The following is a 27,931-nucleotide window of genomic DNA, read 5'->3' on the forward strand; positions in this document are numbered from 1 at the left end:
ACCGAGGGGACTACGGGTCGGCGTTGGGCTCACTGGGCTCGAACAAAGGACGATCCGGTAGAGACGCGGCGGGGCGCCTGCTGAGGGGTAGCTGAGCGCCCGGTGGAGGCTTCTGGGGCAGCCAGTGCCCCCGCCGCGTGGTCTCAGTGGGCTTCTCCTCGGTGCCCCGCAGCCAGCGCGGCGGGGGGGGGCCCGGCCCAGCGGCACCTGCTGCCGAGGGACCCGCGCCGCCAGGTGCTCGTGATGGGGCTCATCTTCGCTAAACTGTGGAGCCTCTTCTGTAACCAAGGTGAGGAGGACGGGGCTGCGCGACGGCTCGAATCCGAGCCAGAGGGTCTGGGCACGAGGGGGCAGCCGGAGGCAGGGCTCTCCGTGGACACCGCCGTTCTGAGACGCGGAGGAGGGCTGTGTCCAGGGGGCGGGTGGAAACTGAGCATTTCAGGCTGGGAGAGGGTGCAGGGGAGACGTGATGTGGGGGGAAATGGGGAGTCTGGGAGGAGGCATTTGGTGTCCCGGGATCCAAACTAAGAATTTTTGGGTTTTAGCGAAGCAAAGCGGAGAGCACCTAGTGATACCCGGAGGCGTTTTGAGGGCCTTTTCCATCTCTGATCATCCTATGTCTTGCCCCAGGATAAGTGTCCGTCCAGAAACCTATCAACTTTTTTTTTTTAATTACTATTGCTGCTTTGTTTCCCCTCTGCTCTTGAAGTCAATGCGCCTGCACGTTCTCTCTGATTTCGCCTGCTCTCTAGGACTTGGGAATGAGTTGTCCTGTTGACATACACGGGTTTCCGGAAATCTTCATCCTAAACCCTTTATTGCTTTCTTAGACGTTAGAAAATTAAATGCTTTTGGTTCTGTGTAGGATATCGGGTGTCTGTAATTAGTCTAGAACTGGTTATGGGACATCTAGAAGTTGCAAGTCCAAAGGGTCAGGAAGTTGTAAAACCTGTTCTGAGTCAGAGAATGAGAAGTGACTTCTCCTGAAGAAAGTACCCAGACAAAAAAGGGGCCGACAGTAGGTAAAGTTTTAGGCATTCTTTTCACAGAATGTTTTCTTAGTAATTGAAACTAGTTTTTAAATTCAGCTAATTTCATTTTGCGATTAATACCCGGACATAATACAATCCAGTGTTTTATGATGATACCAATTTATTACTGCTAGTGTGGTATCTTTTTTCTGAATTTAAGTCATGGAGAGAATGAAATGGCTTTAGTTCCCTTGTTCTGTAGATTGATAAGAACACTAAATAGCCTTTTTCAAGGTTATAAATAAAGGTAGGTATATGCATTGACATAGACATATGTGTGTGTATATATGCAGTTAGCACAGATATCACTTTTCATGTGATTTCAGAGTGGCCAGAGTTTAACTCCTTATGGATATAATACATTATTTTTTCAGCAGTTTATGTTTTCTATTTCTTGTTACATAAATTCACTACTATGTAAAGCAGCACTTTAAGACATGCTAAACAGTATAAAGATTAATACAATAATCACCTGCTTATCTTTTCCCATAGTTTAAGAAATAAAACGTTACCAAAGTCATTGGTTCTCTTTGTGTAACTCATTCTGCTTTCTCCCCTCTCTGTTTTGTTCCTGCTCTTTATCATTTTTCGGGGGCTTCCTTAATCAGGCTAGAAGGGAATGTAGGATGTAGAGGGAAAATTCAGAAGATGATGAAATTCATGGGCTGCTTTTTTGTTCAGTCCTCCGAAATCCCCATTACTATTTACAATTTTTATTTTTCTTTCCCTTTCTGTTTCCTGTTGAAAATTTAGAACTAGTGGTTATTTTGTAAATTTTTCTCATTCATTCATGCAACTACCATTTAGGCATAGGCCATAAGCCAGTCTTCAGAGTTAGGCATGGGAGACACAAAAATAGAGTAACTTGCTTTCATACTCAAAGATGAGTAATTGAGACAGACACAAAAAAATGCAGTGTGGTAAATTATTTAACAGATATGTATAAAAGTGTGGTAATGGTCACCAGGAAGGCAGTGATTAATTTTTGTCTGGTGATTCCTAGAAGACTTTACAGAAAAAGGCACACTTGGACTTTAATGATAAGTAGTTTATGGGGCATGTTATTCTGGGCAGAAGGACTAATAATATGCAACTAGGAAAGGAATGAAATAGTTTGGTACATTGAAGGAAGCTGAAAATAGTTTAGTTTGGTTTGCCTGTGGGGAGGTAGAGCAGATGAGGTTGGGGAGGTAGCCAGGGGAACCAGATCACAGAGGGTCTTGTATGTGGCCTAAGACATTCAACTCCATAGAGCAAGCCATGGGAGCTGTTGAAGAGTTTGGTTATTGTATGTTATTTTTAAAGCAGGGGAATAAATGTGATCAGATTGATACTTTAGTCTTGTGTTTTTACTTTTCTGTCAACAAAATTAACTGGCAATCTCAGCATTTTCTATTTTCACCACTGGGACACGTCAGAGACACTCAAATCACTCGGTCTTGGTTGCATATTAAAATAATACACCTTAGGCCCCACCTCAGACCAGTGAAATCAGAATGGGGTGAAGTGGCCTGGCATCAATGCCAAGATGATTCAGATGTGCAGTCAGAGTTGAGAACTGCTTTTATCTTACCTTAAATACTCCTTTCCCTTATCTTTCTTCCAGTGTTTGCCTCACACTCACCTTTTTTTCCTGTAGCATTTTAGAGCACCAAGCGTCTCATAAATTTGATACCTTTTTGGAATTAAGTGTACTAAAGCATGTATTGTCTGAGTAAACCTATTATAAAGTACATAATCTCTGCAATTTTGTATTGCTTAATTTTAAGCCAGAAGACTGATTAAGCCAGAAGACTGATTGCTTTGCCTTACTTATCAATGAAGGAAATAATTTCAAAATCTGATTCTCTTTACAGACATTATTTTATATATCTGTGTGGTGGTATATGTGTTTGTATAAAATATATATGTGTGTGTCTATGATGTCTTTAAACTCACCTCAAAAGTTGAGCATTCCTTTTTTAAAAAAACTGGTTTAAACTCCTTGAGGCATGAGCTTTGTCGTACTCACCATTTGATCCCCAATACAAAAAATTTTTTGTTGAATTTTTTGTTTTGTTAAACATAAAATTTTATATCAAAGTAACACATATACATTCTTTTTAAAAAGTTATATAGTGCTAAAGTCTTAAAATGATATATATATATTAGTCAAATCGCTTTAATCTCTTAACTTTTTTCCAGCATATACTTCCGTATTTCTACGTAATATGCATATGTGGAAATTTTAAACATTGTCATTTGTCTTTTTTTCAATTGAGATATAATTGATATATAACTTTAGTTTCAGGTGTACTAATCATTTCTCTTATTATGATAGAAGAGAACTTTGTTTTTTTATGTCCCTCTTCCTTCATCATCCCAGTATAGTTTTTTGGTTCAGTCCACACTCTTGTCTTTTCTTTATTGTGACTATAAAAGTTTGTTACTGCTGAGCAACAGTGTGCTATAATTACGGTTCCCTTTTTTCTATAACATCCCCCCCCCCCAGAGTAAATAATTACAACATCTCATTGCCTTAGTTTCTTTGTATGTTTGACTAAGTCATTTCGTGCTCTCCGTAAGCTCTCTGTACAGGTTTCTCCACTTCACACCTGTCAGATGACTTATCCTCCCCTGGCTCCCTCAGTATTCCATCCTGCTCCCAACTGGACTGGTTTCCCTCTGTGCCCAGTACACCCTGTTCTTAACTTGTCTTTGCTATCATTCAAGGAATTTCCTTTGCTTTTCTATTTTATTAGAATTTACGTCTTTCTTGCTTTACTCTTACTCTGATGAAGCACATCCTTCAGAAATTTCCTGCAAAGGTATATAAGGATCATTTTTTTGCAGTTCCACATGCCTGAAAATGTATTGGCCTGTCCTCATTTTTTATTTAAAATTGGACTGGGTGTAGAATTCTGAGTTGGAAAACATTTCTTTCAGAATTTTGAAGGTATTGTCATTGTTCTCCAGCTTCCAGTATGGTTGAGAAGACCAGTATCATTCTAATTATGATTTTTTTGCATGTGCCTTGTTATGTGTCTTTTTTGGTTCATAGTACTAGGCCCTCTGCCTTTTCAACATGAAGTTCCTCTTTTTTTGGTTATAGGAAATCTTTTTCTTTTTTTTTTTTGTAATTTCTCTTGAGTTCTTCCTCTACTTTTCTGAAAGTCTTATTTGTCATATTGTGCTAAACTGATGATCAAATATTCTTTCCATTTTACTGTCTTTTCTTTTTGAGTTCTACTTTCTGGGATATTTCTTTTGTCATCCAATCCTATTGAATATTTTGGTTCTGCTATCATATTTTTAATTTGTAAAAACTTTTTATTTGCTAAATTTTAGGGGATTTTATTTTTCTTGTGGCGTTGTCTCATAATGCTATGTCTTCTAAGTTTCTTTGAAGTTTTCTTCTGCACTCTTAATTTTTTGTTTCCATTTGTTTTTATATTAGCCTTCCACATTGGAAGCTTTCCCCATAGATCTGTCGTAAGTAATTCCATTGCATGAATATACCACAGTTTGTTTATGAATTCGCCTCTTGGTAGGTTGTGATACTATGAATCTCCTTAAGACTTTTTGTAGGCATGTTTTCATTTCTTTTAGGTGAATATCTAGGAATGCAATTTTTAGGTTATAGAGTAGATATATGATTCGTTTTATAAGAAGCTGCTAGATTGTTTTCCCAAGTGGTTCTGCCATTTTATACTATCACCAGCAATCTTTGAGGCTTCTGCTTGTTCCTCGTCCTTACCAACGCTTGGTATTGCCAGTCTTTATAATTTTAGCTATTCTGTGAGGTGTGTAGTCCTATCTCATTTTGGTTTTAATTTGCATTTCTCTGATGATTGTTGGGTGTTGAATACCTTTTCACGTGCTTGTTGGCCATTTATGTATCTTTCTTTGTGGAATGTTCAAATCCTTTGCCCATTTAAAACAATTTGTCTAAAATAATTATTATATATAATTATTTATATATTTTGGAATTGAGTCCTTTGTCAGATATATTTTTTGTGAATATTTTCCCCTAGTCTGTGGCTTCCTTCTTTCTTTTCTTAATGGAGATTTTTGCTGAGTGGAAATTTTTAACTTTGGTGAAGTGTAATTTCTCATTTTTTTTTTTTTTTTAAATAGCTGTTGCTTTCTGTATCCTGTTCCTTTCATCTAGAAGCCTTAGCTTTTATGCTTAGGTCTATGAGCCATCTCACATTATTTTGGGATTATGATGTGAGTAGGGGTTGGGATTCATTACTTTTTTTACATGAGCATCTGCTTGTTCCAGCATAATTTACTGAAGACTTTTCTTTCCCAATGGATTGCTTTGGAGCCTTTGTCAAAACTCAGATGATCATATAAATGTGTCTTATCTCTGGACTTTCTCTTCTCTTGCATTGATCTATATGTCTATCCCTATGCCACACTACACCTTGATTACTGTACTACTTCATAGTAAATTTAGAAGTCCAAAATTCCTCCAACTTTGTTGTATTAATCTTTTCAAAGAAAAGATTTTAATTTTCTCTATTGTTTCTCTGTTTTCTGTTTTAATAATTCCTGCTGTTTATTTCCTTCCTTCTATTTACTTTAGGTTTACTTTACCTCCCCGCCCCTTCTTAAGAGTGGGGTGTGTGTGATTGTTTTTGTCTCTTTTTCCGTATAAACATTTTAAAGCTATAAATGTATAAGTACCCTCTTAAGTACTGCTTTAGCTTAATCCCACAAATTTTAATATGTTGTAGTTCATTATACAGTTTGAAATTTTTTTTATTTTTTCGTATGTGATTTCTTCTTTGACCTATAGATTATTTGTGTGTTGTAGTTTCCAAATATTTTTTATTTTTTAGACAGCTTATCTTTGGTTTCTAATTTAATTCTACTGTGGTCAGAAACATACTCTGTAAGATTTACATTTTTTTCCAATTTATTGAGACTTTTTTTATAGTCTCTCTATATAGTCTGTTTTGGTACATTTGCCATCTGTGCTTGAAAAGAGTGTGTATTCTGCAGTTGTGTGCAATGTTCTATAAATGTTTATTAGGTTAATATGGTTGTTAGTCTTGTTCAGGTATTCTCTACCTTAATGTGTATCTCTTCTAGAGAGCATATAGTGGGATCTTGTTCTTTAATCTATTTTTATTGGAATGCTTAGCCCAATTTTAATTGGAATATTTAGTCCAATTTATTGATGTGGTTGGATTTATGTTATTGTTAGATATTAAGGTATGCTATTGTACTATTTTCTCTTTGTCCCATCTGCATTCCTCTTTTCCACTTTCTTTTGGATTAACTGATTTTTTTAATTATTTTTTTTTTTAGAATTACATTTTATTTTTTGACTTTTTTAGCAGTTCCTTTTTCCATTATTTTTATGGTCCTTCTAGAGATTGCAACGTACATTCTTACTTTTTTGCAATCTACTTATAGTTAATAATATAGCATTGTAAAGTATAAGAACCTTGAGACTGTATAGTTGTAGTCTTCCCTCCCCTAGTGCTTCATAACCCTACAGGTTATATGTCATATGTGTTGTATCTACATATGTTATAAACTACACAATATTATTGTTACAGTTTTTGCTATAAACAGTCACATGTACTTTAAAGTTTTGAGAGGGTAAAATTTTCTCTTATATTTACCCACATTACTGTTTTTGATGTTTTGAATTTCCATCTAGTATAATTTCTCTTGAAGCCAAAGAACTCTAGTATTTTTGTAGTGTGGCTCTTCTGGTGATGAATGCTCTTCATTTTCTTTTATCTGAAAATATCTTTATTTTGCCTTTATTCTTTTTTTTTTTTTTTAATTTATTTTTTTCCCCCCAAAGCCCCAGTAGATAGTTGCATGTCATAGCTGCACATCCTTCTAGTTGCTGTATGTGGGACGCGGCCTCAGCATGGCTGGAGAAGCGGTGCGTCAGTGCGTGGTGCCCGGGATCTGAACCCAGGCTGCCAGCAGCAGAGCCCGCGCACCCAACCGCTAAGCCACGGGGCTGGCCCCTTTGCCTTTATATTTTTGCTGCATGTAGCATCTTAGTTTTTTTTTTTTTTTTTTTTTAGTGCTTTAAAGTTGTCATTCCATTGGCTTTTGGCCTCCATTTTTTTCCTGATGAGATGTCAGCCAATATTCATATATATATATATATATTTTTTTTTTTTGGTGAGGAAGATTGTCTCAGAGTGAACATCTGTTGCCAGTCTTCCTGTTTTTGCTCAAGAAAGATTGTCCCTGAGCCAACATCTGTGCCAGTCTTCCTCCATTTTGTATGTAGAACGCTGCCACAGCATGACCCAGTGAGTGGTGTGCAGGTTCGCGCCCGGAATCCAAACCCTTGATCCCCAGGCCACCGAAGTAGAGCACACGAACTTAACCACTAGGCCACCACGCCACCGGGCTGGCCCTGAATATTCATATCTTTACTTCCCTTTGTGTAGCCTGTCATTTTTCTCTTGCTGCCATCAAGATTTCCATTTATCATTGGTTTTCAGTAGATTGACCATGACGTGCCTAGCTTTGCTTTTCTTTGTATGTATCCTATTTAGAGTTTGCTAAGTTTCTTAAATTTGTAAATTTTTCATATTTTTGTACTCACCCAGTTGACTTGTATTTTTCAAATAAGTGCAGATATTATATAGATCTATTTTTCAAATACAAGTTTTTTTCCCCCCTAAATTGGCTAGCATAACCCATTAGTCAGTTGACCAGCATTTTAAAAAGGAATGAATGTTCTAAAATAGAAGCTATCAGAATGTATCTCATTAAAGGTACTGTTTAGTGAAACTTTTGTTTCAGTTTTGTATATCCTGGGTGATGAGGCAAAATATATTTCTTAACTGTGGTCATAGTCAAACAGGTTTGAAAACCATGGATTAGGTTGTCTGTGCTCCTTAACATTTGCCTTCCAGGTTGTAACCTTCCCCTGGGCGGCATTTGAATTCTCTAGAGAACTGCATATGTTAGATCAATTTCAGTATTTCCTTGTTGAAGCCTTTCTCATAATTGCTTTTGTTTACTGAGCTGGGGAAAGGGGAGGATCTTTGATCTTTTCTTAGGCACTTCAACCTAGCCAGTGACCTTAGAGTGTTCTACCTGCTTAGACTTTTTGATCTTTCTTTGTTTTTAATTCCCTGGTTTTCCGGAAGGTAACCAATAAGCTATTCTTATTTATTACTGCAAGACTTTAAGACTCAATTTTGTCACAGAGGTGGGGAAGCATCACATTGGGAAACCATTAGCCAGACTTCCCAGCAGTATGACCTTAGGCAAATTATTTAACCTGAGGCTCAATTTCCTCATCAGTAAAATGAGAAATAGTGTCACTTTCTCATAGAATGGTTGTGAAGATTAACTTACATAATGTGTGTAAAACACTTAGACTGATACTCTAGAATGTTCCTTTTTATTATTGACATTTCGTTGGCTAAGAGTTGGATTCACTTATACTTAAGAATGTTACCATGTGATATCTCTGTGTCTTTTGCTTTGTACTGATGATGCTGTATTATAAGTGCTTGTTTACATACCCGACTTTAAGATTTTTGAGGGTAGAGACCTTGCCTTGTTTGTCTTAATCACAAATATTACAGTCAGGCATATAATGAACTCAATAAATCTTGAATCATCAGATTTACAAAACTTCTCTTAACAAAACTTATACATCCAGGAATATGAGTACTGTGGTGGGAGTGGGGAGAAGCTACCGAATTGGGGACAGGAGTCAGTATTTTATATCAAAAAGAGCAGTGAAACAAATGCTAGCTTTTACCAGTGTTTACTAGAACAAATTACTTAACTTCATAGGACCTCAATTTCCTTATCTATGAAATAAGCAAGGTGGCCCAGGCCAGTAGTTCTGTGCATTTTTAGAGACCTGGGTTCCTCAGCGGGGCCTTCTTGGTGGCACATTTGTTGATGAAGAGGTGGGAGGGAAGGAATAGGTCTCAAGTTCTGCAGTCTGTTGCAAACTAAAATATATTATGATTCTGTAATCAGTATAATATAGGACAAAGTTTTTTATGGCTATTCATTTTTTTTCAAGATCCACACTTCCTTGAGTGCTCATCATTGCTGTCCAGGCCTTTAGGTCTCAGGTTGTAATATTACATCCCTTGACTTTTATTTACTACCTACCGCTTGTAATAATTCAGACTTGTTTTCTATGTATGCAATATCCCAAATTTGCTAAGTTACTGAATCTAGCATAGAGCATTTTTATTTGTTTAGTTATAAATTTGTTTACATACTCTGTGTTCATGTAAGACTTGTTCTTGTCAACATGACAGTGTTAGTGCAGATATTATATACTATCTAGAAGGTAGCTATCCCTAGGTCATGATATCTTTTGGTCTTTCTTATGTCTTGAAATTAAAAATTGGTCATTTTATGACACATTTTAACAATATCCAATTTTAACAAAATAAATGTTGACACATTATTTCACAATTTATTAACACTGTCAATATTTAGTGCTTCTCTAATACTTTTCTTCTCTAGTGTTAGTCTGTTTGCATTGTTTGGTATTCTATACTAAAACTACAAATTCTTTTCATTTGGTGTCTATACTAAAACTACGAATTGAGTTTAGTAAAAATTTTTTAAAACTTGGTTAAAGGGAGAAAATTTCTTACTTTTTCTTCCACTTATTTTTTATTTTTATTTTTTGGTGAGGACGATTAACCCTGAGCTAACATCTGTTGCCAATCCTCCTCTTTTTGCTGGGGAAGATTGGCCCTGGGCTAACATTTGTGCCCATCTTCCTCTACTTTATATGTGGGATGCCTGCCACAGCATGGCCTGATACACATTGTCTGCGCCTGAGATCTGAACCTGCAAACCCCAGGCTGCTGAAGCGGAGCGTGCGAACTTAAGCAGTACGCCGCTGAGCTGGCCCCAACTTATTTTTTTAAAGCTCCTTTCTTCATCATTTTTCGTGTTTGCCGGATTTTACCTGTATTTGTCTACAAGCAAGTGCTCTTACTAATTTTCTTGTGAAGCCTCATCCTGTATCATCTTATGTCTTTATGCCCTGCTCTCAAAAAAATACGAGCCAGCTTTTAAGGAGATCCAAGAGAACAAACACCATAGCCAAGACCACAGAGAAACTGCTGTGCTAACACTTGATCAAAAGTAAACTAAAACTCTGCAATTGGACCTTTTCCTTAATTTAGTATAAATAAGCGTCCTTTGTGATGGGCTCTGGAGATGCATAGATGAGTAACACTGGAAGTACTCTCCTTTCTCAGACCTTTGTTGGGGGGCAGAGAGTTGCTGCTTGGTCTCCTGGAAGAGATTCCTAGTGAAATATGATGCCCAGTGTGACTATCTCAGTAGTGTCCAGCACATTGTAAAAACTGTGATTGATTCTAACTCTGATGCTTGATGGCAATGTCTTAGCCCAGAATTATTTGGCTGTTCACAAAAGTTCGTAAGTTGCACGCACTCCACTGCTAACACATACGGTTGTCGCCTAGGCATGGACAGCTTTTACTGTGACAACATACTGATGTTAATAATGATACTGAAAAACAATAAAGAAGGTAAATTTTCTGTAATTATATTTCTACAATCCATTCTAAATAAAGAATTTACTGTTATCCACGTTATAGTTTGCCTCATTTAAGGTTAACTGAGAATTGACTGTGTTTCAGTCTATCAATGAAATATTTCATCTTCATGGAGAGTAGTTTGAGGTGTTAGAAGTTAAGAATATATGACTTACACGTACGTGTTGAGGATCAGTTATAAAAGTATAGTTGTATAATTTTGTCCTTAGAACTTTAGGCATTTCAATTCCAGTGAAATGGAAACCTCTACTCCTTGCTTTGTAAGTAAAAATGATATTAAATGTCTAATGCTCATCTGATTGGCAGTGATTCAAAATTTGACCTTTGGGATTGATCCTTTCCCTTAATTGACACTGACTTGAACCATAACTGATATATTTTGAAAGTTCTTTTTTTAACCTATTAGGTAAACAAATGAAAATTATTGCTGGGTAATACAAATAGTACACATTTATAAGCATCTTTCCATATCTGCTTTGGTTAACTGTGACAGGTGAAGGAAGTGATATCAAGGCCGCTCTGCGGGAAACTGCTCCACAGTTAACAAGTTGAGTGGATTTTTTCTGTTTCAGTACACAAAATAAGATCCGTATAGGGCCTATTGATTATGCCCAAGCAAAAAGACGGCAGTACAGAACAAGCATGAGTCCTATTTTTCATATTTTCCACCATGAAGGCACCTTTTTAACATCAGGCAATATCGTATACCACTACATGGTAGTAGTGCTTTTGGTATAGATTGATGTGAAAATTTGATAGACAGCTCTGATTCAATAATATCTTCAAGTGACTTTATTAATCTAGACACCACTTGTGGACATTTAAAGCAACGTATTAATTCAATTTTCTCCTTACAGTAAGGAGAGTATATGTCATTTTACATATTTTTCTCATTGTTCCTTGAATAGGTAAAAACTTTCCTCACTAGCATTTGTGGTCTTTGGTCATTGACATACTCAAGTAGCAGCTAAGTTCAATGGAGGCATTGAAGGAAGAAGAAGGAATTAGTTACGCAACAGATACAAACAGCTTTTATTTTGTACTTGGTTTTTTAGTAAAAACTTGGGTTTTTAGCCCTTTGAACTTGATTTCACTCTTAGTATAGTTGATGTTAAAGAGATTTTTCAAAGAAAAGATTTAAAATAAACCCTTGGTTATTTCATGCTTTTAAAAAGTGCTTAGCTGTTTCTTTTCTGTTGATGATGTTTTGTTATATATATATACACACACACACACACACACACACACACACACACACACTCAGGTTTTTTATGATAATTTTAACATCAGAAGATAAGTCTCAGTTTACCTAAAGGATAGATGTACATACCTTTACTATAAGACAGAGTTGAAATTGTATTTTGTCTTAATTGCTAGAATTCTCTATCAGTGAGATAAAAAAGGAATCTGAAAAGACCTTAAGTTAATCAAACAATTGAAACTTTATGAAACTTTCATGAAATTCATACTCTTTTCACTCCTGACTTAGTTCAAATTGGGATGCATTATTTATAAATTTTACCATCACGTCTTCAATACTGTGATCATCATCATAATACAAAATGTGAAGCAAGGAGCAGGACTGTTTAAAAATGGCCCTGAGTGTTCATTGAGTTCCCTTAACAGTGAACAATAGAACCAGATGAACCATCTGGTACATTCCTTCCATTCCTTTCTACCAGCAGGAGTATGTGTACCCAAGGTGAACTTACCTCTAGACTAGTGGGTTCCTTCTCATGCCTGCCCGGACCCTGTGGTCTCCAGGTGTTGGGCATGTGGTTTCCAGCTATCACCAAAATTGAGAATGCTTGTTCCTCCACTGATGAGAGTGCTGTTGTTCCTGTACTAAAAGAGAGAAAACCAGGGTAGTACTTCAAGATTGGCTCCATTAGAAATTAGGGGATACGAACCAAGAGAGTCAAAAAAGGAGAATTATAGTGAGTTATAATAGGCAAACAAGTTTTGTTTTTTACAAAGCAGCTGCTGCCATAGTGCAAATAGGCCGTCCAGAGGACCATGTCATTTGTCCTGCAGTATTGTATGCAGTACCTGCAGCATGCAGGTCATTAGAAGATACAGAGATGGTTGTCACCTAAGAACTTGTCTGTGAATTATGGCCCTTCTTTTTGATGATGCAGTATTAACACTTTAGAGTCGGAATGTGATGTGGTATTTGATTAGATGTATAATCAGAATTTTGACATTCATCAGAGATTAACAAGAGGAGTAGGGTTCTGATACGAAATGTGTCACATCACTGGCTACAAATCAGTTGATTGTGTTGTGGTTCTGATGGCAACTGCCTTACATACCCTGGTGAGGTTCCTTAGTAGCTTTTTAAGCATTCTGCTCTGGAGAAGAGGAATCTTTAATATATTCTGTATAGATTAAAATCTAGAAAAGATGATATCTGGAGTGTTTTCTGTGTTCAAAGGAGGTTTCAGAACATCTACCACTTAATAGAAGAATTAGGCCTTAAAAACTACTTGTGAAAGAAGTGATTATTTAGTGTGTGCACCAGAAGTTGGGAGAGGACTGAAGAGGTTTTGTTGTACAAATAGCAGAAATAGTATCTGGTTGAAAGAGTTATAAAATCCAGATTGAAAAAGCGTTAAAGACTAGTTGCTTATTTATCTGTAAATTAATGGAAAGAATGAAAAACTGGTGGAAATACGTCTTATTAGTGACAGGGAAGACTTTTCAGTTTTATGTTTTAAATTGGATTTTTAAGTGGAAGGAAGAAAATATCTTGGTACATGTTGGTGGGAAAACTTGCAGGTGTAAAAACAATGATAAAAAAAATTTCATTAGTAGAAATGGCAAGCAGATGTGTAAAGCACTCTTTTTTTAAACTTACATTTTATGTCATAATGTCTTGGCAAGATTAGTATTTGGGTTTTTCCCCTCAAACTTAGTATAAGTGACAAAGTTCTCTTGTGCTTCCTTCTTACCCATTTCCCACATTTTTTTGTAAGAGAGCTAGATAAAGAATATCAAACTTAGAGCAGATAGTCTTGGCATCATCAAGTTCTCTTTCTTTCTGTATTTAACAATCCAGTAATAAATATCCAGTGAATGATTCTCATTAGAGAGCTAACTAATAATCATTGTTGAAAGCATGTAATTGTAGTATGCAGCAGTGTTAAATGTTTATGGTTTGCTTTCTTTTTCTAGAACACAAAGTAATTATAGTGGGACTGGATAATGCAGGGAAAACCACCATTCTTTATCAATTGTAAGTATGCGTGTTTGTTTAAACAGTTTTCATTATTTTAATTATTGGAACTAATTTTGTATAATTAATAAGATACCATTAGAATATAATGGAAAAACTTAAATATATGGTTTGTATTTTACCAAACACAAAATTTATAAAAAAGTGAACAAGATAAACCACTGTATGTTTGTAAGGCCTTCCCAAACACTTGTTGTTTTCTGGCCTTGAGAGAAAGAGTTAATATTAAACTAAAAAAAATAAAGCACAAATTATAATGCTGGAGTGAGATGATAATGTGCATTTTGCTTCGTTCTTCCCACACTGAGGTTCATGCGAATAGATTGCTCTCTCCAGGAAGCAGTTGCTGCTAATGGCTCTGGAATTGTTGAACATAGCCAGACTTGTCAAATCAGAAGAAATGGAGATCACCCTTGAAAATATTGCGTTAGTAGCTTGCAACAGGGAGATGCTTGAGACTTTCAGAGAAATAAATACGTTACTACTTTAAGGAAATTTTAACAGCCCATCAGTCCACTTGTCAAAGAACCGCCCTTTATCCTTTCAGTGCCAATGAAATGATCCTTGTTAAGCAATGGAAATGGATCTCTGTCCCAAGCATTTTAACTAATAGTTACAAAATACAGTGCACCAGTGTGTGGCTCTTATTTCTTGCCACCTCATCTTAAGTAAATCAGCTAACAGCTTTCCAGAAATACTTCACTTAAGCAATCCTTAATATATTTTTCAGCTACTTTGCTAAAAAACTACTAACTTATGGCGTGTTATTTCAGAGCTGAATAACTACTTGTTTTTCTTTAAAACATCATTCAGTGGTCGTTATGTATTTTAATATGACTTGGCCTTTAAACACCAAATATAAACATTTCAGAAACCTGTCACGGTTGTTGAAACAAATTTGCATATAGCTTCAAAAATATATATAAAACCCAAGAGAGAATTGCAAGCTTCTTTCAACACAGTACTGGCATTTTAAACGCAAATACATATTTGTTGAATGAATGAAGTAATGTAGCTTAACCAATGATTATGATAATAAATGTGGTATGATCATCAGTGTTGTCAATATATGTATAGTCAATTTTAATTAAAATTTTCATTTGCCCATAGCCTTATCTTTTAAAGACTGCAGTTTAGGTTAAGAGTCTGAACCAATTTTTATGGCTGAACCAAGTCTCAATTTTTTCACATAAACAGTCTTCAAAATTATAGATAGCCTACTGTGATGTCACAGTCACCCAGAAACTTGCTCTTTCAGGATGGGGCATCGGTTCTGCTCTGATAACAGGGCATGGTGGTATTGGAATTTTGGCCACAGAAATGCAAACTCACACCACATGGTTCCCCGCTATCAAAATCAAGCTTGTAGTTGATTCCATTAAAAGAACAAAAAACAGTCTTCCTTCAGGAGTTGTTCTTTGTCTAGATATTTGTTTGCACAAATGTTCTCCAAGGTTCTATTTTTGATGCTAATGATTACTGTCATTGACACAAATGAGGAAGGTTGATTGATATTAAAAGTGCAGAGATAAAACTTGCTTCAGGTTCTCAAGATTTACAACAGAGTTTTTGTGGTGTTTGTCTTTCAACAGCTTAATGAATGAAGTAGTTCATACATCTCCAACCATAGGAAGCAACGTGGAAGAAATAGTTGTGAAGAACACTCATTTTCTTATGTGGGATATTGGTGGTCAGGAGTCGCTGCGGTCATCCTGGAACACGTATTACTCAAACACAGAGGTATGCTAAAATTACTTCTGAATTTTAATAAAAAGAACCAAAGAGTAAACCCAGAAAATAGATAGGCTGTACATAAGGCATATCGACAGTTGCCTTTTAATAAGATCCTTTTTTGTAAGGAATTTGAAATTTTCAAATGAAAGAGAAAAGGCAAGTAGAAAGAGGAATGGGAGCTGTTATTCGAATGCTTATTGTTATGCAGGCTCTTGGGTCATCCTCATGGGAATACTGCAGTGTCTCCATTGTTGGAGAAATCAGACACTAGGATAAATTATGTAACTGTTCCCAGCTTTGTAAGAGGCCCTGGTTAGGGGAGGAATAAAGTATTTTAAGCATAATTTAGTACACAATTTTCAAATTACAAAAATGAACATTCAAAATTTTGATGAAATAATATTTTAATTAAAAAACAAATGGGGGGCTAGCCCCGTGGCATAGTGGTTGAGTTTGGCATGTTCTCTGGCGGCCTGGGTTTGCAGGTTTGGATGCTGGGCACGGACCTACACTGCTCGTCGACCACGCTGTGGCAGCAATCCACATATGAAAAGTAGAGGAGGATTGGCGCAGATGTTAGCTCAGGGCTAATCTTGCTCAGAAAAAAAAAAAAAAAAAAAAATGGATTTGCAGGCCACTCCCCGGAGTTCTCTGTCACTTATTTCATTATTTTACTAGTTCAGAGCCAACCTGGGGAACGATCTGGAATATCTTCTATTTCTGTTTTCATTTCTTCTTAGAGGCAGATTTTTTTTAAACCATGCAGTGCTATTGAAAGGTTTCTTTGAGAATATTAATGTACAGTTGCATCCATAATTTTTCACAAAGAAGGGCACCTAACCAATAATTTTTTTCTAAAATGAAGCCTCGTAAAAATTGAGTGGTTCTTTTTAGAGATGGATATGGAGGAGGTGGAGGTGGGATGCAAGGAATTTTTGGTGAATAAGTTGCCTTTTTAAATTATTGTAGTAGCATATGTGTATGTGTGTATATATTCTACTGCAGTGTGTGACTAGTCAAACCAAGATGGCATATCATAGATATCCAGCAGTTGTGGTAATGCTTAATTTTTTTGATTTGCAGGGGAGAATAGGTTGGTAAGCAAATATTGTGGTTATAGGTTAGCTTAATATATATTTCTACAGTAAAATAACATTCTGAAACTAAAATATGTTAGACAGTAGGGGAAGAACATTTTAGCATGTGACTGTTTAAACAGCATAGCTGTTAGTACTTTTTCAAAGTTCGTAATAAACTCCAGGTGTGAAAAGAGCAGTTCTCTTTGATGAATAGGTCAAAGTTGATTCTAGCTGATCCGTGTATGTTTATAGAATTACAAAGGGGTAGTTTTTGAAATTACTTAAACTCTAGAAGACTTAGTATGGGTCCAGAAAGAAATATATTATTACTGACGCTATTTGCATGAAATGTTCCTTTAATAAACTATTTCCATATGGGTTTCAAAATTATCACAAAGAACCTTTGGCCTTCATTGCAGCACACCAGTATAGCACATAGCATGTGCAGTCTTAGATTCCAGCTAAGGATCTTATCCATGTGGTGGTGCCCTGACCGCTTTGTTCACCCTTGTGTTGCTTCTTAAATTCTTTCCATTGAGGAGCCATCCAAAAGCTGAAATGTCGCCATTAAAATACAAGGAGTTATAGCTGGTGACTAATTCCTCACACCTTTGTCTTATTAACTTAGAGTTACTTCCCCACATTCTGTCCGTTGTAACTTGCCATGTTTCTTATATTATCCCTTCAATTTTCTTTCCTTTTGTCCCTGTCTAAGCCCTTCTCAGTTTATATTCACATTACTCGAGTGGTCTCTTTCCCTAATTTTAAGGTCATCTGAATAATCTGATTCTACCCTTGTCTCAATTTATTTTGCATCACTCCTCTGCTGTAACCCTCAACCCATTTAATCTCATTTCTTAACTTTTTCTTCTGTGTAAGATGTTCGATTTAGGGGCCGTTTCTCACTATCACTTCTTATTTTTCTTACCAAAGATGCTTATTTTTTTATTTGTAAGACCCACCTTTTTTCACCCTTACCAACAGCTTTCTTTTCTCTTTTCTCTCCTTCAATTTCTCCTGCATCTGCTTTAGCATACTATTAACACCTAAGCGTATATGTTAACATTTAGCACATTTTTTCTTGTGCTTTTATTGTTGATATCGTTATGTAACAATGTTTTATTCATTATTAAATGTTTCTTTAAAAATGTGTTTCTTTTTCTTTCAGACTAGCTTGTGTACTTCTTTCTAATAGGCAGGAGACCGTCTTATACATAAGTATTGATTGCTTAAGTGAATGATTATAGAGCACTTTAAAGTGTTAGGGAATTATTTAAATTACTCTGACTTTCTTTTTATCTTTTTTTTTTTTTCCTTGAGGAAGATAGGCCCTGAGCTAACATCTGCCAGTCCTCCTCTTTTTGCTGAGGAAGACTGGCCCTGGGCTAACATCTATGCCCATCTTCCTCCACTTTATATGGGATGCCTCCACAACATGGCCTGACAAGCGGTGCGTAGGTGTGCGCCCGGGATCCGAACCGGTGAACCCCGGGCCGCTGCAGCAGAGCACTCGCACTTAACCTCTTGTGAAACCGCTTGCGAAACGGGGCTGGGCCTTTCTTTTTAAAAATTCCTTTTTTATTACCTGCATTTTAAAATAAATCTTAGTATTATGGAGTATTATGTATTCAGATATCACTTTTTTTCATAAACTTGGGGATGGTTTTTATTTGTTGAAGTTATGAGTTGTTTTCTTACTAACGTTTGGATTTTACTGCTTGATGTGATTCAGTATAATATAAACTCTTTATGATAAAAAAGCAGTAGACTTATAGTAATGATGCCGAGTGAAGAAAGTACTTCTATCACTTGAGAGTAGTTTTGCAGATAACTTCAACATCTCATTCAGTTTTCTTTCTTTGTTTTTAATTGTCTTCTAGTTCATCATTCTGGTTGTTGATAGCATTGACAGGGAACGACTAGCTATCACAAAAGAAGAATTATACAGAATGTTGGCTCACGAGGTAAATTTTGAAAGCAAACATAAACAGTGGAGTAAGGTATCTGTATACTGGTTTTGCTTTTTTAGAGAGATTAATATGGTCTGCTGTTATTTCATTAACAAAGTTTTATGTATTAAATTAATGAAGTCTTGAAGTCAAAAATTATCCTTACTTTTTGAAACTTAAAAAAAACTCAATACATTAATTTGTAGACTACTACTGTTATTGAAAGAATTTTTCAAAGTTAAAACTTTATTCATTCTTTAAAAAGTCTGATAAATTGAGTCAAGAAAGAGGAAAACTCAAGTGTTTTTTCCCCAAGAGTTTATAACAACTGAAAATTCTTTATTGAATAGTTTGAGATCACTTAATTCTAAATATTTCAGATATACAAAAGGCTTAGATAATAAAACACATTCATGCACTCCCCTTTCAACATAAGATATTAAATATCTTATGAGACCTCTACAATCTGATTTCCTTCCTTTTTCTCTCAGAGAATCCTAAAAGAATCCCACTGTCCTAAAAGTAATGATTAACATTCCTATGCATATTTTTGTACTTTCACTGCATTTTTATGTACCTGCTGATTGTACAGAATATTATATTCTGTGTTCATAAAACTTTATGTAGTGGTGTCATATACATATATATATATCTTATATGTATATATCTTTCTGTAACTTGGTTTGGGGTGTATTTTTTAGCACAACATTATGACTTATCCATGTTAGTACATACAGCTTTACTAGTTCATGCCTTTTAACAACGATATAGTATTCCACTGTATGACTGTACCACAGTTGATCCGTTCTTCTCTTAATGAACATTTAGGTTAGTTCTGATATCTTGATAGTTCACAAAATGCTGCAGTGAACATTAATGAATGAGCTTAGGTTATACAAAGACTAATAAGTAATAAGTATTGCCCAGCCCTCACCCTCAGTACTCTCCTTTAAATTTTGGAGAATCTCTGTGGTATTTGGCAACATATTTGGCTCATATAGTTTTAAGCCAGTATTTAAGATTCAGGTTTATTTTACTTTTCATTTGACCCCTTTGGCCAATGATAGAAAAATAACTTTTAATTATCTAGCTTATGTTAATTAATCTGTCTTTGTTAGAGTGAATCATTCAATCGTGGTTGAGATAATTTCTTTTTATTTCAATAAAATTTTGAAATCAAATATCAGTAGCTCATCATGTTAAAGTAGAGGGATTTTCTTACAATCGTCCAGTAGGGCACATTTCCCCCTCCTGCTTCATTAGTTTAACTGCATCGTGGTGTTTCGTGTATTGGAAATATTCTTTATTGATTGCAGGATTTACGGAAAGCCGGGGTCCTTATCTTTGCGAATAAACAGGACATGAAGGGGTGCATGACAGCAGCTGAAATCTCCAAATACCTCACCCTTAGCTCCATTAAGGATCACCCATGGCACATTCAGTCCTGCTGTGCTCTGACGGGAGAAGGGTAAGTGCTAACCAGTATGGGGCAGGTGTGACTTCTTTCAGCTTTTTTAGGCCAACTTGTTTTCCTCTTTGATCTTGTTCCTTTTTTGTTCTTAATTAAAGATACTTTTTATATTGTGTCTCAGGCTTACAGGGCTGAAATAATTTTAGTCAATTACTGTTGTTAAATTACAATTTAACAAAGTTACTGACAAATTTTTTGTAACTTTTAATATACACAGAATGTTTTACCAGAAAAAGGCAATAACAAACCTTTGAATCAAGTTTTCACAATCCAAATTTTTAGCTGTTATTTATTTCTTGTTTTCATCGTTTACTAACTGGGAAAAAACTAATGTCGCCTGAATTAAAGAAGAAGCTTCAAAGAAATGTCACATTTTCTACAAGGGCTTAATTAAGCCTAAGCTCCCAGCTTTCCACAAGAGTATATCTCCTTTATTTTCAGGAGTCCTTTGGGGAGGCATACTTCTCGACAATAAACATTTCAGACAAATGCCATTGTAGTGTCTTCTTCCTTTTCTAAGAACTTGAGTTTGGATGTAGTAGACCAAGGGGAACCCAGTGGGTTATACATAGATTATCCAGTTTATTTCCAGGAACTTATTTATCCTCACATCAACCTGACCTTCTAGTTTTTCTCATACTGGAAATAGCTTGTAATATAATAACTATATGTAGACTTTTTTGGCCTATACTTTTTTTTTTTTGTGAGGAAGATAAGCCCTGAGCTAACATCTGATGCCAATCCTCCTCTTTTTTTTTTTTTTTCCTGAGGAAGACTGGCCCAGAGCTAACATCCGTGCTCATCTTCCTGTACTTTTTATGGGACGCTGGCACAGCATGTCTTGACAAGCAGTGCGTCGGTGTGCACCTGGGATCTGAACTGGAGAACCCCAGGCTGCCCCAGTGGAGCGAGAGCACTTAACCGCTTGCGCCACTGGGTGGGCCCCTTGACCTATACTTTTAAGACTGGGCCGTAAGCATTCTATCCTTTAGAATTTAGGAGGGTAAGGTGAAGTTCCTGTTGTCTTTCTATAGTGGTTTCGGTTTTAGTTAATCTTAAAAGGCGGGGAGGAGCATTTGCAGTCTTGGTGGCAAAACCACCAAAGCTGTATCTTCAAGATGAGACTGACGCAATTTCCCACATACTCAGCTGATTAAGATCATTTTAAGTGAATCTTCTACTTAAAAATTCCACTTACTATAGTGTCACCTGAATATTGTCACTTAAGTGTGTATAGTACCAACCTTTGGGTAAGACTTAAAAATAGTAAGTATGCTTTCAATTTTTAAGTATAAAGCTTTTCATTTTGAAAATACTTCTATCTTTTGTTTTAGGTTATGCCAAGGTCTGGAGTGGATGACTTCCCGGATTGGTGTGAGATAACTTTTTTGCTTGAAAGAGACTGCTCTATTTATTCTGTGACATGAACATTTTTTCCTAGTACTTTGGCTGCTAAGGCAGCAGCATGTTTAATTTATAACAACACAAACCTCTATGAGCAACACTTGAATCAAGTGCAGCTGAACTGGAACATAAAAGATTTTTTCTTAACTTTTTTTTTAATGCACTAATCTTCAGTTGGATGAACATAATGTGTAACTGTGTTTTCAGCAACAGGATTCTTCTGACTGCTTATTCTAATTATTCAGTGACTGCCTTGTAAGAAATGTTTGTCATATGTTTAATGTTTTCTGAAGTATTGTAATAACTTTAATGACCAATTTCTTTCATTTCCTGACCACCCCCTGCCCCCACCAGATAATTAACTGGTCTGACAGTGTAGTAGTGGTAATCATCAGGTAGTGCTTGCAAACTTAACGAGCACTGAAGATTTGCTTCCTTTATAAACCACATATCTTTTGGACAGAATTTATTATAAAGAAATCTGCCTAGAAGATATATATAAGAAAAATTAAACATCACGAGAACTGCCTTTAAGTGAGTTAGCCTCCCCCACATTATTGCAAGTCATGGAATAATTTTAAGCTACTATTAGCATGGAAATTAAGTAGGCTATTTATCTAAAAGAATTAAATTCACTTTTCTGCCTGCAACATGGGGTTAGTTTTGGTTAAAAACTAATCAAGGTAAAATATTGATTGGTAAAATAGTGATTTGAAGGTCCAACTTTGATAATAAATATTTTGGATAAATCTGGTATTTTAAGAATGTCACATTATTCAATGCATATAATAACTGTCAGAAGTTATTAAAGCATACCAGCACTAATACTAAAACAAGACACTTGGAATATATTTTAGTGTCAATTACAAATGTCTTTATCAGCAAAACGTTCCACTATTCCATTGGCAAGGGACATCACATCTGTTTTGGGCGATTGCTAAAGCAGAAGTATAAACAGTTCATTTTATTTCTTAAAATTGGAAATTGTGTCTGTAATAGTATTTCTACCACCAGCAGTATATTACTTAAAAAACCATGTGACTTCCCTTAAATCTATTTGAGGTTGTAGTGTAATAGGCTTGAAGCAATTGCTGTCTTTGTGGTTATGCCTCTTGTTGTAAACTCTTTTGCTGGATTCTAGGAAACTGCTGAATTTAATCCTAGCTTTTACAATATTACTGTGAGACTCAAAGTTAATACACTAATGACTTAAAAAATAGGAAGAAAAAATCATAATCTATCAAAAGTTTATTTATTGGATAGCATTAAAAAAATTTCAAGACAGTTGTCTACTGTGAACAATTAATAGTGCGTACCTTAAGAGGGAGGACAAGTATTATAATTTTGATCCTCTTTATTTCAAATGTATCATTTTGCTATAATGAAAGGGATAAAATGCTTACTTAGAGAATAATACTTCATTTTTGCAGTATTTTCATTTGGGTCAAAAATAGGATTCAGTGTTCATAAGACTATCAAAACACCTGTTCAAAAATGGAATTTTAATTTTAATATTTTTTATTGTAAGTTTAAATTTTGCTCTGTTTTCAGGTATACTTGATTTCTTATATTTAGTCTAATTAGTTGAATGTGGTAACATTTTTCTGATTTCTATTTAGTGGTAGCACACTCTAGGACTGAGAAATGGCCAGAGGAAAGTTTTCTGGAGTTTGGGAACTAGTTGTTTATTAACCTTGTTTTGAACCTTTTTCTTTGTGATTCTGTACCAGGTAGAGGACAAATTTTGTTTTTAATATAACCCTTAATCAAGAACATGGGAGAAAAGCAGACATAAATCAATATGGATGCTTTGTGGTGTGTATGTGGTGGTGGGGTGGGGAGTAGGAGGAATTATGAAAATATCATTTACCTAAAGCACACTTGGCTGGAATTTCTATCTTTGTTGTATGGTTTAGCCATAAATTCTGAGGATAATTCTCTTAACTCTGTCCTGAGAAGAAGCATATTTAATACTCCTGTATTCGTTCTTATTATGAAATTTGTCGTCTTGTATCTAGTAGGATTGGCTGGCTCAATTTTCTTCTATCAAATTATATGGTTATTTTTTATATTACCACATCAGCATTATATTGAAAGTGTTTTTAATAGTTGATTGTATTTTGTCAAACTACTACTAGTATAGACTCAAGTTTGCTATTTAATTTTTAAAACAATTTTTTTTAATTTTCTAAATCCTTTTTTAAACACGTTTTGTTAGTTTTGGATTAGAAATGCTTTATGTAGCTGTGTGTTGAAGATGAAATTGGCATTCAGCTAGATTTTGTGCCAACAATTGAGAAAAGTTCAGTTAGGAAATTCATGTGAGAATTTTTAAAAGTATTTTATAGGTTCTCCTTAGATTATTTCCTGTTACAATAATGTAGAAACTGATTATCCTTTACTCCAAGAGAATGTTTTAACCCAAGCAAGTATCTAATACTAAAACATTGATTCTGACATTCATTGTAAACCAACGGACTATAAGATATTGTCTGATGAAAAATGTAAATTTGTGATTAGTGCCTTTATTCATGTTTTGAGATGAGTTCTCAATTTTGTACTATACCTGTTCTTTAGAAATCAGATTAGCAGCTAATTAATTTAACAATGACATAATTCGAGTTTCACCCTCCCTGTCAACCCTTCAAGTTGCCTAGCAAAGTTTCTAGTAAGTAGTGAAAAGGAAGGGACCCACCCACATTGCTTTCGGGAAATTATTCTACATTTTGTTTTTAATTTGAGGATGAAGAAACTAAATTTTAACAAATCTTTTCAATATGTTATAACTAAAATGTAACTGCTTACCCTTGTAAGTTCAAATATGACATTTTTTCTTAATTTTGAACATGTTGCATTTTAAACCCATCATTCTTATTGAAGCCCATCTGAGAACTCTTAGAATTAACAGACCCTTTTATATGGGAACATAATACATCATTTTGTATTGTTGGTGTAATTTAATTCCTTAAAATCTGACATAGCATGTATATAATCTATTGAAAAACTGATGATTAAATACATAATTTTTGCTCTTAGGTTCTGTGTTAGTATGCTTGAAGGTATAATTTTATTCTGTATTCATTAGAATAAAAATAATAAATTCATTTCATTGTTAAAAATAATTTTTAAATGGGCACTGCCCCTATAGCCATAGTCATTTTGATTAAGCATAAATTAACTTTTGTTATCTATAGGATAAAGAGAAAATAATTATTTTCCTATGGAAACAGTGAGTGATATAGGCAGTGCTGTAAACAATATTCTCTGAAGAGTTACGGGGAATCACAAAGCAAAGAAGATTTTAAAGAAAACAGTAAAAGCTTTATTTTTTAAAAAAATCTTTTGGTGTAGTATCTTAGGACAAGTTATAAACAGAATTGTTTCTGACTAGCACTCATTTAATTCTTAACTATATACAACCATATCGTTAGAAAAAATGTACTGGTATTATGCCTATAGATGGATAAATTCCATTGACATTTATCTTTGAAATCCAACTGATGAAATATAATTTTTCATCTATGGCTTTGGATCCAAGACTTTTCACATCTAGTTCAATTCTAAAGGCTCTTTTATATTTTGTCAGGGTTAAGTCACTTCAAGATACAGCCTGGTAACTTGTGTCTAGTGGAATATTGTGCTGACTGTCTAAAGAAGAGGATTTACGTCTTAATTTGGCCATTATTTGTCTTGTTGGCCTTAGACAGTTACTGTCCCTGGCCTTCCTATTTTTCCCCAACCGAGGAACTTAAGCAGACGAGCGCTCCAACATGTCTTTTGGTTCTAAAATCCTGAATCCTTGTATACTATATTAAAATTGAAAACCCAAAAAAATACTAGCAAAAGGCACATAATATGAAATTAAATTCATTTTTAGCTATTATTTGATTCTCACCTCATTTTCATTTAGTATATGGATACAATCAAATAAGAAAACAATGTATCAACCAGTAACTGCTACTCAATTTAAATTGAGCTAATAGCTAATGACAATACAAAAGAGAAAATAAGCCATATTGCAAGAAAGTATCTTAAGCTGGTTATAAAATACCAGCGTGTGTTGGAAATACTCTCTTCTAGAGAATACCTTGCTTATTTTCCGGGCTCTTACTAATTAGAAGTGGTTAGTTTGTTCAGAGTTTATTGGCTTCAGTTGCCACCCCAAACTCCAGTTCTGTTTGACTTTCCAGTATTGAAAGGATAGTGCAGCCAGGATGTCAATATTTTACAAATGTCTGTATAAATCTTAGGGTAGTTTATATTCAAGGTTAGTTTTTTCAGTAATGTCTCATCCTTATTCATTTAGCATTACTGTGAGGATTGAAATCCAAAAGTCAGGTTCCCCGAAAGTATTTTCTAAGAGTTCCATGTGGCCAAAGCTAAGTAGAGAAGGCCAGTAAAAAAAATAATATTTGCAACTCCTCCATTTTAAATTTAAAGTAGAAAACATAATGTATTCAACAGACCTAAAGCCGTCTTTAAATATATATGGTTTGGTAAAATTTTGGGGAAATGTTAATTTGGAGGTATAGAGGCACACCTAGAAACAAAAGTCAAAACACTTGTTAGTAAAGATAAATATGAACTAGAAAAATCTTCATAAAGATATTAATAGAAAATGTGATTGAAAACTGTGTGAATTTCTGCCCTTTAAGGCACTTAAAATTACTAGAAAGTACAGTCTCTCACTGTAGAACCGGATGGCCTATATTTTTAATGTGACCAAAGGACTGAAAACTGATCAGGTTTTTAGAATTTGGAAGTATAGTCACATAGAGACATCTTCTGTATTTTTTTAAACCTATAATCTACATTTTATCCTAGAAATGGAGAAAAAATAAAATGTGCTGTGCATATTTTTTGGAATAGAAAACAGAGTTCTAGAAGAATGGAAATGTTCTCTTGCACAAACTTGTAAAATTTTAATTAGAAAATTACCTCATTTTTCAATCCATAAGGTGCTTTGCTCAAGCTTGTGGGATGTTACACCATCCCGTAAATACCCCCTTCACCCAAACTGCATTTGAAATACACAAAATTCACAGGTAAGGGAAAGCATTCCTTGGGGATTACGTTTTGTTTTAGCCTTGTTTACCACCAGCAGGGCTAACATGGTATAGCAGGTCCACATATTTTCTTCATTAAAACACACAGGCAAGGGCTCAGTCAATATTTAACTAGTTTCATTAAAATCAAATAAGGGAAAGGAAAAACCTTAAAATTTGATCGATTATGTTATACTGTGAATATATTTCCATCAGTGTTGGTAAGATATCAAATGACTATCAGTTGCTCTTGGCTATGTATCATTATTTGCATATTTTGGCCCTGTTCATAAGAAACTATAATCATGTTAATATTCTTACATTTTCCCTCCAAAAATTCAGGGACTAGTTTGTTCTCTTGGAGTAAACCATTCAGTGTAGTTATGAAAACTTTTAGTTTTGATTTAAAAAAAATTAGCTGCTATTTCATTAAAAGTGTGAAATAAAATGACGGTTATGATTTTTCCCAATTATGTAATAGTTACATAAATTTTACCCTATTCATCTATTGCACAGAGCATGGTTTAAAAAAAAACTCAATTACAGCCTTGCTCTTTTATTTATTCTCATCAGAATATGATAATTATAATCACACATTGCCATCTTAACATAAATTGGTGCTTTAGAGCATTAAAGAGGAAACAGCAGCCCCTGTGTAAAAATTTCTTGCCTCAGAATGTAAAACTACTTTAAGTGTCTGTATTTATATTTATGTTCATTTCTTAAGGTTTAAACACGAACTGTAGTTATCCATCAAGCTGCAGGCTTTCTGCAAAGCTGTAACAATGTCTTAGCTCATCAGCTTGTTCAAACAGAAGATGGAGTTAATAAGGCCAAAATTATGAGTTGGATCTCTCTGTGAGTCCCTGGTATTGTACAGAGGAAAGAAATGTCCTTCACGCCCCAAACTGTGCTTCTTAACCCCAACCAGGCAACTGAAATGTGTGCTATTGGGCCAATTTATAAGCATTAATAAAGAAAATTAAAAGAGCAAATAAATTGATGTGTATTCACATCATCACTTCTTGAAAATGCTTCAAAGCATGTTCTTCTAATGGTGGGGTTTAAAAAACATGTTTTAAATTTTTTAATAGCTTCATTGCTGTCATAAAATGCTTCTTTTATATGTTAAGTTTAGATTGCTGGTGCTTATGATTTTTTATTTCCACAACTATGTTATAATGAGTTGCTTGCATGCCTGCTTACCCAAGTAAAAGGATGCTGTTTGCTCTGGAATGTTCATCTTTTAGACAGATTTTGGCTCATTTGCAATCATGGTGCAATACAGTGTAACATTCATTTGTCTTCAGTCGACAGTTTTATTTTTGTCATAATAAATAATTACTTTTCCAATATGATGTGAACCTCGTGTTTTCTTTTAAAGATAAAAATCTGTTTTAACAACCTTTTTGTTGCAAGTGATAGAAACCCACCTAAGCTA

At 35.0% G+C, this 27,931-nt stretch overlaps 1 protein-coding gene across 1 annotated transcript; it reads left to right on the forward strand.

Moving 5' to 3' along the window:
* The first annotated feature begins 14 nt into the window (after positions 1–14).
* ARL5B (ADP ribosylation factor like GTPase 5B) lies at positions 15–27,848 on the forward strand. Its single transcript, XM_058532511.1, has 6 exons — positions 15–289; positions 13,748–13,808; positions 15,401–15,548; positions 18,502–18,585; positions 19,887–20,038; positions 21,376–27,848. Exons 1-6 carry the CDS (start codon positions 244–246, stop codon positions 21,422–21,424), a joined length of 540 nt encoding a protein of 179 aa, XP_058388494.1. The 5' UTR covers positions 15–243; the 3' UTR covers positions 21,425–27,848.
* The last annotated feature ends 83 nt before the right edge of the window (positions 27,849–27,931 follow it).

This window comes from Diceros bicornis, chromosome 36, assembly GCF_020826845.1.
Source record: "Diceros bicornis minor isolate mBicDic1 chromosome 36, mDicBic1.mat.cur, whole genome shotgun sequence".
Taxonomy (NCBI): domain Eukaryota; kingdom Metazoa; phylum Chordata; class Mammalia; order Perissodactyla; family Rhinocerotidae; genus Diceros; species Diceros bicornis.

Coding starts and splice junctions, on each gene's coding strand:
- ARL5B (XM_058532511.1), top strand. CDS start 244: ATGGGGCTCATCTTCGCTAAACTGTGGAGCCTCTTCTGTAACCAAG. Junction 15,549..18,501: donor CGTATTACTCAAACACAGAG/GTATGCTAAAAT, acceptor ATTGTCTTCTAG/TTCATCATTCTGGTTGTTGA. Junction 20,039..21,375: donor TGTGCTCTGACGGGAGAAGG/GTAAGTGCTAAC, acceptor CTTTTGTTTTAG/GTTATGCCAAGGTCTGGAGT.